This window comes from Volvox carteri (genome assembly GCF_000143455.1).
Source record: "Volvox carteri f. nagariensis unplaced genomic scaffold VOLCAscaffold_19, whole genome shotgun sequence".
Lineage (NCBI taxonomy): Eukaryota > Viridiplantae > Chlorophyta > Chlorophyceae > Chlamydomonadales > Volvocaceae > Volvox > Volvox carteri.
The window spans coordinates 1,763,254-1,775,504 of record NW_003307562.1 but is presented as its reverse complement, the minus strand read 5'-3'; the positions used below and the strand labels follow the sequence as shown (position 1 = coordinate 1,775,504).

At 56.8% G+C, this 12,251-nt stretch overlaps 3 protein-coding genes across 3 annotated transcripts in view; 2 read left to right on the top strand and 1 right to left on the bottom strand.

The window, feature by feature from the left end:
• Positions 1-2,526: 2,526 nt before the first annotated feature.
• Positions 2,527-5,142, top strand: VOLCADRAFT_104808 (uncharacterized protein; the record flags this gene model as incomplete). Its single annotated transcript, XM_002950638.1, has 7 exons — positions 2,527-2,708; positions 2,815-3,034; positions 3,205-3,308; positions 3,707-3,841; positions 4,167-4,257; positions 4,564-4,790; positions 4,972-5,142. The coding sequence occupies exons 1-7, from the start codon at positions 2,586-2,588 to the stop codon at positions 5,140-5,142; spliced, it is 1,071 nt and encodes a 356-aa protein (XP_002950684.1). The 5' UTR covers positions 2,527-2,585.
• Positions 5,143-6,564: 1,422 nt separating this feature from the next.
• On the bottom strand, positions 6,565-9,577 carry VOLCADRAFT_60568 (phospholipase A2; the record flags this gene model as incomplete). Its single annotated transcript, XM_002950538.1, has 4 exons — positions 6,565-6,663; positions 8,842-8,941; positions 9,262-9,385; positions 9,457-9,577. 4 exons carry the CDS (start codon positions 9,575-9,577, stop codon positions 6,565-6,567), a joined length of 444 nt encoding a protein of 147 aa, XP_002950584.1.
• A 441-nt stretch (positions 9,578-10,018) lies between these two features.
• The window catches only part of VOLCADRAFT_91120 (uncharacterized protein), a gene marked incomplete at both ends in the record, with an annotated part of 7,150 nt that continues 4,917 nt past the window's right edge, over positions 10,019-12,251 (top strand). The window contains 5 exons of the mRNA XM_002950637.1: positions 10,019-10,142; positions 10,253-10,449; positions 10,686-10,859; positions 11,293-11,550; positions 11,930-12,047. Coding sequence (XP_002950683.1) covers positions 10,019-10,142; positions 10,253-10,449; positions 10,686-10,859; positions 11,293-11,550; positions 11,930-12,047 — 871 coding nt within the window. The remainder of the gene's footprint in view (positions 10,143-10,252; positions 10,450-10,685; positions 10,860-11,292; positions 11,551-11,929; positions 12,048-12,251) is intronic.

The following is a 12,251-nucleotide window of genomic DNA, read 5'->3' as shown; positions in this document are numbered from 1 at the left end:
AATGCCTTTCTCAACAGACACTTCATGCCTGCACCACCCATTTCGGATTCAGGCGGTTGTTCGCAATACATAACCTCCTCCAACGGCCCCTTGAAGAACGCAGTGCGTACGTCTTGGTGGCGCACCTTCAATACTTCAGCCGCAGTCTTGGCGGCAGCGTCACCTGGTTGCTGCCAGGCGCGAATACCTCGTTGAAATCAAATCCTTCCTTCTGCTTGTGTCCCTTGGCTACCAAACGGGCCTTGTACCGTTCCACCTGTCCGTCTACACCCCGCTTCACGTCGTACACCCACTTCACCGGAATCGGTTTCACCCTAGGTGGCGGTACCTTCAGCTCCCACGTATCTAGTGCATGGATCGATCCGATTTCTTCAACCATCGCCTCCTGCCATTTGTCCCATTCCTGGGAAGCCATAGCTTCATCATAGGTGGTCGTAATTTAGACTCCGATACGTCGACAGCTAGGTTCAGTCTTTGGGGTGGGTGGCAGTCACACTGTGGGTACCGGTACTGTGTAGAGGCAGCTGCGCCAGCCATATCCTCCCCCTCAGCTGCCTCGCCGACAGCTTTCGGCTTCCCCTTCGCGGTCCCACCAGCCGCCTTGGGCTTCCCTTTGGTTGCATCACCTGCGCCGCTGACAGCCTTAGGTTCCTCCTCAGTTGCAGTGCTGACTACCATAGGCTCCCCCTCATTCACCTCAGCTGTATCAGCATTCGTCTCGCTCCCATGACTATTTTCGGCGACTCCGGCCTTACATGTACTGGGCTGCTCCCCCTTCCCGGGAGAGGCCCCGACCTTGCGGCTTCTTCCACCCTCATCATCACTGTCGCTTCCGCTGCTGCTGCTCTCTCTATCATCCTCTGGCAGCACGCGAGCACACGTCGACATCTCCTCCAAACTCACGCTCTTGCTCACTACGATACACTTGGACCCATCCAGCAAAATCCGGTATCCTTTGTAGTTCCATTCGTAGCCCACCAACACGCCCTTCTGGCTAGTGGCATCGAGCTTATTGCGGTGCCTTCTCTCGACATGCACCCACGCAGTACACCCAAACATGCGCTAACAGAGACATCTGGCTTCACACGGTGGAACACTTCAAAGGGTGTCATCTGCTTGCCCGACACAGGCGAGCAATTGCGCAGTGCACATGCAGCGGTAATAGCTTCGGCCCATAATTCATGCGGCAATCCTGAGTCTTGAAGCAGCATAACACGGGTTTTTTCCAGGAGTGTGCGGTTCAGCCTCTCAGCACGGCCATTCTGCTTGGGAGTAAACGGCACGGACGTGTCGTGCTGAACCCCCTTACCCCTAAGGTACAGTTCTAGGGCCTTGTTCACATATTCTCCACCGCGGTCTGACTGAACTGCCAGCAACTTCTTGCCCGACTGGGTCTCTAACAGCTGCAATACCTCCTTGGCTGCTTCTGGCACCTCCCCTTCGTTTCTACACCGTGCACCACTGCAAAATTCGAATACTCATCCAGAAACGTGGCGACATACCTTGACCTGCCCATGGACGGCACCGGCACCTCGCCACATCCACGTACACTCGCGGTTTGCTGTGTTTCCGGACAGGGGGAAAGACGCGCGGGTATGCTTTGCCTTCACGCACGGCTCACAGATACCCTTCTCCTGGACCTCAGCCGCACTCACGCCCATACCAGTGACCATCTCCTCAGACACAAGCTTCTCTAAGTTGCTGTATCCTATGTGTCCGAACCGACGGTGCGAAAGCCCCGCAGATTCAGACAGGACCGCCAGGGTTTGTACATGCTCCCCCTGGCTGAGCCATGCCGGTAGTAATGAGTGCCTACCCACACGCACGGGATTTGTTTCCTGTATTCCCACTGCAGGCTACTCAGCCTCGAGGAAAATTCTAGATTGTTGCCTGGCCTTTGGCCCACCAGATGCTTCGGTTGCCTAATCACAGCAACCGGTCCACGAAAATCCACATGGTCCACCCCTCATTCCTAGTTCGCACATTGAAATCAGCTTATGACCGAATCCCAGCGCATGATACACGTTGCTAAGCCAGCAAGTTCGGACGCAGTGCTTAGGCTAGGCGCTCGATCGCTTGCAGCAGCGGCGTGGGGCTCATAACCTTTTGGAAATAGGCAAATGGGACTCTGTGGGTGTAGACAACCTCGACCGTTACAGGTATCACAGAAGCATTTCTTAGCGGAAACATCGCATGTTATCTGCCAGTACATTCGTACCTATTTCCAGTGTACTGGCCGAATGTAAACACCAAGCTTGCAATTGAGTACAAATCTAGGGTGGGGAGCTGGGAGAGCTGGTGCAGGCCTGGGTTTCCAACAGGAGATTGGCCCCTATGCTCCTGCCATCGCCCTCCTAAAGCGACAAGTCAGCCTAAAGTCCTATGCCTTATTTCAAGGCCCCCTACTTGGAAGTACAGTACCGAGTCCAAGCAGCTACGTCCGACAACAGCCACAACCTCGGCCGTCGTACTAGTGTTATGTGCAAGCATTGACTACCTGCATTGAACTTCTTGACAATTGATGGAATCTTTTGTAATACCTCCAGCTTTTCTCAAATTACGGAAAAGGATCCCTGATTGCAAAAATGAGGGCGTCATGGGGCGCCACAGCAGAGTCTACGGTGCTTACTTCACGAACTCGCTCCATGACTAAACTTGTTGGATGCTTTTGGTCGCGACGAACTGCTCCGCGTGTGCTAGCTGCTCAGGTGTGACCATCCACAAGCAATTCTCCCCTGTATCGCTCTTGCGACACTTCGATTCCACAAGCGCGATAAGCATCTATTTGTATGTTATGTCGTCCTAAAACTGTAGGCGAGCAAGCGCAGCCCTGAGGCGCCTTTACCTCAGCTGACTCGGCCGAAGCCAGCAAGCGCTGCACAGCAGGCCCAAGCGCAACCGCCGGCGTCGCCCGCCGTTATCACCGATGCGTACAAACGCGCCTCAGATGCCAAAGCTCGCTGCGAGACAGTCGACGTCAAAGTAGTTAGCCAGAACGAGGGAGGCGTTATCGTGCAATACGGCCCGGTTCGAGGTGAGTGGCCGTAGGACATCCGCCACCTGCTCGCTGACCTCCATGAAAGGTTGCCACAGATCAACGTTTACCAATGGCCTGGAACATCTAAACCCTAACTACTCCACGCCACCTCCTATAATCGCACTAGAACGACTGACGAACTCGCAAATCACCACACATGCGCTCAGGGTTCATACCATACAACCAAATGGACCCTGCTCGACTCCGTGCCTGCGCCAACGGCGACCTGAGCACCCTCACTGGCCAGCAGCTCAAGGCACGGGTTGTCACGGTGAGCAGCAGCTTGCAACCTCAAACCCGGGTCAGAGGCCCTCGGTTAGTGGTGCCCCTAAAATCCGGCAGGTCCGTGCCTCGCCCCTGGGTCCTGGCTTGTTTACCCATCCCCCTCCTTAACCGCACACCTGTCGTCTCGTTGTCTGTTCCCCACGAAAGCATTCACCCTGCCGGGTTAAGCACCGGCCGGCGTTGCCATTTAATCTCGCAGGATATCACCATCTAAACCTGCCCCGGCCCAGTCCTCTCCTGGACCTCCATCCACGAACTGCGTCGCCTCCGTGCCGCCTGCTCTTCTCCCAAATACACCCACTGCCCGTATCGGATCCCACGCTCCTTTACCCTCACCACGCTTCCCATGTACACACATACATACGCACATACACCGGCGTGCAGGCGGATGCGTCCCGGAAGGAGCTCGTGCTGAGTGAGCGTCAGGTGGCGGCTGCGGAGGCCCTTCGCCGCATTGAGCCGGGGGCGGTGTTGACGTGCGTGGTCACGGCGGTTGAGGACTACGGGGCCTTTGTGCAGGTGGGCCGTGTCACGGGGTTTTGGGGGGGGCCGCATGTGTCCACCGGGAGTTCGGAAGGGAGCGGGTGCTGGTGCGGGGTATGGAGCCGGAAGTTAAGAGATGCAAGAACAATATCCCAATGGAGATGCTGATGCCGAACGAGCGACGTGCGGAACAAAGAGGATATCGGTAGAGGATGGGATGGGACGAAGGTAAGACACACGGGGGCGGCCCGCAGGCAAAGAAAGCTGGCGTACCTGTCCAATCCGCTTCTGTTTCCTGAGCCCAACAACACGATCTTTTATGCCGCACCCGCCTTGGCTCTTGCTATTGGGCTTGATGCAGGTGAAGGGCATGCCCGAGGTGGTTGGTCTGGTGCACAAGAGCGAGGTGTCCTGGGACCGCATCATGACGGTGGACCAAGTGGTGTCAATTGGTGGGTGACGCAGCGGAGCGGAAGTGCAGAGTGATAACCATCACTGGTTCGGCTGCAGTGTGCTGCGTTTGGCCTCATCTCCGTCTCATCGGCCGCGGTCTTCGGTTTCTTTTCCAGCGTCGGTCTTCATGTTGGTCTTAACCTCTACCTCCTGGTTCGTCGTCGTCACGCGATTGATTTTCCCTTCCCTGACAACCCGCGGCGCCCCTGCGCCCGCTCATCTTTTTAGTCGGCGGTTTCTTTGCCTACCCTGCCCACCATCGCGCGCCCTTCCCTCCTTCCCTGGCTTGCTCTGTCCCATCTCAGGCCAGGAGGTGGTCGCCAAGGTGCTCTCCGTGGACGCCAACAATGTGCGTCTGACGCTGTCCATGAAGCAGATGTCCACCGACCCGCTGCGGCTCTCCCTGGACGGTCTGGCCTGGGAGGTGGCCGCTCCCGGGGCCGCCTACGGAGATGTCCGGGTGCAGGGCCTGATTGAGGCGCTGTCAACCTCAGTTGGAGTGGACTCGGTCGCACCCACCCGCGTGGCGCAGGTATGTGGGTGCTTGGGGTGGGATAGGGTGGGTTTTACGCCTCGCCGCTCGGTGGCCTCCCACCGCTTTTTCTCTCATGCCCTGTTCGAAAGCATTAATGTCCTGGTCTTGGACCGGTGGTTTCCTTTCCCGGGTCGGCTGCCCTCCGCCTCCCGTACAGGACCCCCACCATGTCGCGCAGGAACTGGAGGTGTACCTGGTTCGCTCGGATCGCGAGGCGGATGGCCAGTACACGGCCGTGGCCCGTATGGGTGTTTCCGCAACGGAGCTGGAGCTGCGGGCCGCGGAGCTGAGTCGAGAGCAGGTCAAGCAGCTGCTGCAGCGGGTGGCATCCAGGATTGCTGCGCAGTGAGGGAGGATGGGTCTCCTAGGCTCCTAAGCTAGGAAGGGCCAGGTCGGGCCGGCCGGGTCGGGTCGGGCAGCAACATGGAAATTTTGGCGAGTAGAAGTGAGATGCGAGGCGAGCGACCGGATATGCCTGATGACACGGCATGTGTGTATGTGTGTGCGTTTGCGAGAGAGGAAGTGGCTTGCGAGAGAGTCGTGTGTTTGCGCGGAGCAGTGATGGAGGCCGGGGAGCGGATGAGAAAGAAAGCTGCGAAGATATGTTGGGGGAGTGAGGCGAGGTGGATGAAATGGATGGCAAGCGCGTGTGCAGGTGTGCGCGGCAGGACGGGAGTGGGCACTGCGGAGGGGGATGGTTTGAGGCTCTCGAATGGTAAAAGGTGACGCCTTGAAGGCCACCGGCGACGGCTGTGGTTCGGGTGACGCTTACCTGATGATTGCGTCTTTGCCAGCATGAGGGGGAAAAAGGGTAAGACGAACCACTGGTGAACGAAGCAGATACCTGAGATAGACGGATAGTCTAGGAGGGGAGGGGGCTGTGGCTGATGAGCAAATGTGGCTAGCGGCACGCTGGCACGACGTGGGAACAGTGCTATGGGATTTGTGTTCGGAAGCAAGGCTGGCCCTGAAGTGCAAGGGCCTGAGAACTTGGAACCTGCGCGGCGATCAGACGGGATAGATGCGCTCCTCTTTCTTGGCAAAGACTGACATATGGTTACGAATGCAGGAGAAAGGGATGCAGCCTTTGCATTAGAGCATCCGCAAAATCTTCGCATTAATGTTAACATGGCCGTGCTACTGCTGCAGTGTTTTGCCACTCCGCTGTGTTAGCAGATACCGCTGACGTGCACTGACCTAGGACTCCATTCCCCCTCGGAAGGGCTGAGCCCCGTCAGCTGTAAACCCCGATCCGTTTCATTTTTGCCAGCTGCTGTAATTGGATACAGTTGCTTCATGTGTGTGTTGTCCTCATGGGAAGTACGACTTTGGTACGGCAGGGTCCGATGAACTGCAAAGCGCCACCAACGGCAGATCCATGAAGACGCTCCTGTGTCACAGACACTCCGGTATAATTAATAATACCGTACAAATTCCATATATATTTTTTAAAAGCTTAGTTTACTACTATCCCCATCTCCACACTGTTCGCGTCACTCGTCAGCACTGCAACACCTGCGATCCCCGGGTGTCAATTGCATCCACAGCCATGCCATGATTGTCATAAATCACTCGTCAGCTCTCTCTCAACAACCGTCTGTAATAATTATGGAAAACGGAAAGGCTGCCATACGCGCGAAGATCACAAAGCCAGCGAAATGAACACACCGTCCTGAACACTCCCTCCTGCATGCACATCGGAATCAAACACCACTGCACTGATGTCGCTCGCGTTCCACTTCCTCTCGGTAAAGTGCTTTTGATCGACTGGTCAAAACTCGCTTCCGGCTTTGGCTTTGATTGCCGACGTGAACATCATGGCCATCCCGATGCCGGTCTTCATGGTGGGTATTACGACGCTGTACGGACACTGCAGACAACGTACAACGGTTAAGGAGGGCGCACATGGAGAAAAGGGGTCAAGAGTCGCGGACCAAAACTGCAAGTGGCCAACCGCGAGAGGCTAGGGAAGGTGTGTGTATGTGTATGTATGTAACGGAGGGCTTCAATGGGGAACCCGTACAGAGAAGGGGGGGAATTATGCTGCTTGGGACAGACAAAGTTTTTGTGTTTTGAATGTTACGAAATTAACTGTTAAAGTGGAGAGTTAAATGGGGCAGGCACAATGGAGATAGCGCCACTGTGGTGGATTTGAAGGAAAACAATTCCGCACACACACAACCCTCGAGGCAGCCGCAGCAGCAAATAGCAGCGACATCCAAAAGATCACTTTCCATCACTTTCCATCCCTTTGTACTGGGCCCTGTTTCCCTCGCGTCACCCTCCTTACGCCTTTTTGCGTACGGGCCTTAAGCAACACACGCACACATACATACATACATACATAGGCAGGCGGCTGGCAGAAGTTAAGGCCTGACTTCTGCTCCCAGTCGATCCAGTCGACCCGGGTTCAAATCCGCCTGCCAGCTCCTCGGGTATTTGAGGAGTGATGAAATGGGAGGTGGCCCCCCATCATATGGACGGTGTAGGACGTGATAATATCAACTTGCGAGCTGACCAGGAACTAAGTTGATGCGCCGTTGATCCGCTAGATTTGGTTGGATGCTGGTGGTGAGTTGCCGAACCCAACGAATACATTCTGAAGTCGGATGGGGTGACGGATTAGGGTGCCCCTCTAGCAGGGGAGAGCAGGGACTGCCCCGGGAAAGGGGGCCGCTGGCGAAGTTAACCACCCTGTAATAACATACATACATACATACATACATACATACATACATACATACATACATACATACATACATACATACATACATACACATACATACACGCGCGCACGCAAAAGCGGGACCATAACTGGCATTGAAAGGAAGCGACACACGCTACTCACGACACCCCACTAACGACGGCGCAATCCCCGACACGTAGTCATGCGCTTGCCTTATTCGGAGCGAAGCCTGCATCATCACCGGGGTTGTTGGTCCAGAAGGTCGACGAGCCATGACGACCCGCATAGCCGTGTCACATAGAGGTGTCGCGGGGCGGCCGTAGGCATGAGGACAAGGAGGGCAAGGGGTGGAGGGAGCACGGGTGGGGTATTGCTGGGCCGAGTCGCACAGAGCAGTGCCCACTGCAGGTATATGGTGATCAGACGCAGCTCATCCGCCCTCGCCATTCTGATTGAAGTCTTGCCACTCAGGCCCCGTGCACACTAGGACGGGGAGGCAAACAACCCAATGCTATGCGAGGTGTCCGGGGGCCCGTAGGCGGGGTTGCCTTAGGCAAGCCAGGATGAAACCTGCTAGGCAATGAACGCTGCTCCTGCGTGCCAGCTCGGTGCGTTTCAGTGGTACGGACATACTATACTATAAAACATAATAGCATAATTGCATAGTATAGTAACATAATAACATGATAATAATAACATGTGTGTGTTTTACACCTTCCGGAGTTGCGTTACTCTCCAAAGGTGTAACAGGCCCAAGTATACCTGGAGCGCGGTGGGGCAACGAAGGCCAGTGGGAGACTGTCCGAGATAGATAAGACTTCACTAATATGTGACATGTGACTGCCTGCTGCCCCGGGGGCACCAGCTGTGGTCGAAGTGGATCAGTGGTCGACCCTCCACCTTGCGTTGTTTTCTGCTGCTGGGTTAGCGCCCCCTGCTTGCCGCCTCCGCTGCCATCGGGCCCACCTCCGGAGCTGCCCCTGTCGCCAGCTGCTGGCCCCGTCCCGCAAGCAGCCATAGTCTGAACCGGCACGCATCCCTTCCTCCCCTTCTGCCTCCCTCCCTACCTCAGATAGGATCTCTATTTCCGCACGTACTTCCCTCCCCACCCGCCAATGCCCGTTCACGCCGCAGGGTGGCGTGCTTCCCGGCATCCAGGGCGTCGTATGCCTTATAATGATCCAGCGCTTTGACTGAAAAAAACCCTCGCCCTCCAGCAGCGGCCCAACGCCTTTCCCACGCGTCTCCGGACCGGGCTGGGCCGAGCAGGACGAGCCTGTGTGCGGTTGCTGTTGCGGGTGCGGGTGCGGGTGCCAGAACACTAAGGAACCTCCCGCGCCCAGCAGGCAGGCCACACATGACTGGCCGCGCTGTCGCCTTCCCAGACTTACCCTCGTGGTCCTTATCCACGTGCCTGTCAAGGCACTTGAGGAAAGACATGTGGCACCTTGCGGAAAGGACGCTGGTAGGGATGAAGTAGGGATGAAGTAGGGCGAAAGGGGAGGGGCCGGATGTGGGTCAGGACGAGCGCGCGAGCGTGTTTACACGGACCCGTTTAATCGATATCGGGAGGTTGAGGACAGAACGCAGCACAATCTAAGGCACACGTTTCCTATGTCTGCGGGATGGAGGTGCCAACCAAGGACCATGTTTGGCCGGGACGGTGCGCGTGCGGACTTGACGGTTCAGTGTACATGGACGCCCTGACGGGACGGCCCGACGTTAGTTGGCACGTTTATCATAGCAGTGGCAACTCATTCAGGGCTCCGGGAATGTGCGTACCTGTGCTTCTCGACACAAGCGTCGTGCTTCTGGCAGCAATAGTCAACCGGATCACAGGGTTTTACACCTGGGCAGCCGCCGTGCCCAACTCCACAAAAGCGCCCGTACCGAATACCCATGTTGTCTGCGCACGTTTGACAAAGTGGGTATAGCATGTCAACCCAAGTCCTCAACCGTCCCCGTTGGCGGACTCACTGCAATTAATGGTATGACAGCTCTTTGCACATGGCGTTTCTTCTTTCCCTGGCGCGTCAGTGGCCCCCGTCATCGTACAGAAAGCTAGCAGTATCGACGTCCACAAGAAGGGCCTAACCATGTTTCCGGAAGTTAAGGCGGGTCCAAACTTAAGGCCCTTATGAAGAGGATAATGCTATCGAGCGCAAAGAGAAACTATTGTCGCATTCAGGTGGTACGTGAAACGGAAACGCCTAGCAAGGATGCTACCTGCGCGAAGAATGCCAGCCCGGAAGTGCTTGTATTTAATATTATATACAACAGCTGTTATTTTTGTAACTGTGTGCTTGTCTCCGGAGGCCCTTCTTGGGCTGAAGCGGCGGGCGGTCTACACGGTCATGACAGTGGATGCTCGATAAATGGCTTTCATATAGGATAGATACCTATGCCGAATGTTTCTCAAGTATGATGCCACTAAGCTTGTGCAGCTTTCCCGTCGAATGTCCCATTTTTAAAAACTGGGGAACAGCTTTCGTTTCCGTGAATCATAATAAAAGATAAGCGGGCAGCTAGCTTCCTAAAAATGCCCCCAAACGTATTGCCCCTAAAGACGTTAAGGGAAGCCGCGGAGGGGCAGCTTTATGCCCCTACGTCGGTATGCGCATGGGTGACCTGGTTCTCCGTTCCCAGGAATTCCAGAGGCTCAGGTGGGCAAACTTGCAGCCATCCAATTACCCTAACAAGGCAAGCTGCACCTTTGCGGAAGCCACCGCCCACGTGCCCCGCGGTACGCATGCCCATGGCCATGGCTTTGCAGACCTATACGTCTTGCTCCACCTGAGCGACATCACTTTGTCAGGAGAGGGCATGGAAGTGTTACGAAACTCCTCGACAGAAAGGGTGATGCCAGATGAGCCGCCGTACGTCACGTGCACCATCTTCGGTCCTCTACACTTGCTGCCGCAGTTCCCAGCCCAGGATGAGCCCAGAATCATCTACCTACACCGAACGAAAGTACGTTGCAAGCCCCCCTGTGAAGCCCACTCAGGACGCAGCATCGCAGGCCATGGCTAACAATAAATAGGCGTCAGATGGCATGGACCGATGCCTCCTTTACCTGCCCCTTGCACCCCGCCATCAACGGGTTTCTTGCCCCTGCCCAGATTCCGTGTCCCTTCCCGTGGAACCCCCCTCCCTGTCCTTCGTGCGCGTTATGACGCACCCTTATGGGCCTATCCCTGATCCCCAAGATGGTGATGTACAACGGGGAGCGGCAGCTGAGGGTCAAACTGGAGGAGAAAGGCGGCCCCAGCGGCGACACATATTCCATCTACGCTGTGGCGGGTGTCGCTCACCCGGAGCGGGACCCGCCGGTGCTCATCGCGACCTCCCACCACGTAACAATGATGCCGCAGCAGGACCCGGTACGGCAACAAACACACGTCAGGGTGTGCGGCAAGAAGGTTTTTTTTCCTGCACGGGGGCCCCAGGACTATGTGTGCTGGGGCCGAGGGCATGGCGCCTGGCTGTGGGGGGAGGGAGGGTATTTCGTGCTGATGGAGATGTTGTGCGCACACGCGCTCTCCTGTAGGTACCTTGCACGGCCGCTTTTGTACCACCTCGCGTACCACCTCGCCAGCCCGGATGAGCGGAATATACACTACGCTGCGGAGTGCAGCGCACAGATGCCGCCGGGGGCACACACCCACACCCACACCCACCCGTTATGTCCTTAACTCTCCCTGCCGTGCCAGCATCCCTCTCCAGTCTGCAGCCTGGAGGCCAGTGGCTCACCCGCATGTGCCCCACCCACGGCCCACTTCCAGCTTCCGTGTCCCACCCCGGTGCCGCCTCCAGGTTGCTCCGCTACGGATCCAAGCCCTCAGGCGGTGGATCCTGGAGACAAGGCGGATGATGCAGCTGCCGGGGCCCCATCAAGCCCCATCAGCTGCGCCCGCAGGCCAGCTGAGGCCGTACCAGCCGCCAGAACAGACCCGGGAAGTCCAGGACCAGGAGGCGGTTCTGAAGACGGTTCAGGAGCTGGCGCCGCCCTTAGCCACGGACCGCGTCACGCCGGTGGTGGGCCCTATGGCGCCAGCCAGTCTCATCTGCAAGGTGCGGTAGGAGAGACTCAAGGCATAGCGCGAAATGTGGCTGGGGCCCGGAGGCGCTTGCGTGAACTGCTGGATTCCGCGTGCCTGCGTTGTCTGCGTTGCAACGTAGACATGCGTTACGTCTGTTACGTCGAGTCTTACTTTCTCGTTGACCGGCTCGTAAGTTTTTCGCGCCATTTCCATTTTATTTGCGCCGCATTTAAAGTGTTCCTTTTGGGGACGCCGCGCGTACGTACACGTACTCCATGGTCCCGCCAGTAGGGAAGCCAGTGCGGCCTCGGTGTCGTCTCCCATGTCGAATTTGAAAATTTGAATCCGCTTGTCCGGCATCCCAATCCTAGTGGACCTGCCACCTTAAAACCCCCCGGTGGCATGGGCAGGTCCTGGCCGTGGACTTCTCGCACTACCCCGACTACTACATCCTTCATGTCTGGGACGGCACTAATGCATTGCCAATGCCACTGAGCTACACATCCACACCTACCACCGCTGGCGGAGGTGACGGAGGCAGACGATACGCCGCTGATGCCGAACGCGCTCCGAAACGCGCGTGCGTCGAGTTGGAAGCGGGCCCACCGGCGGCTGAGCAGCCGCTGCCGCCGCCTTCCTGTTGGCTGCATATGCCTCTATCTTCAATTGCGCAGTTCGCGGGCGAGTCGACGGCAGCAGCGGCAGCGACGGCGGCCGGTGTTGGCCTGAGCA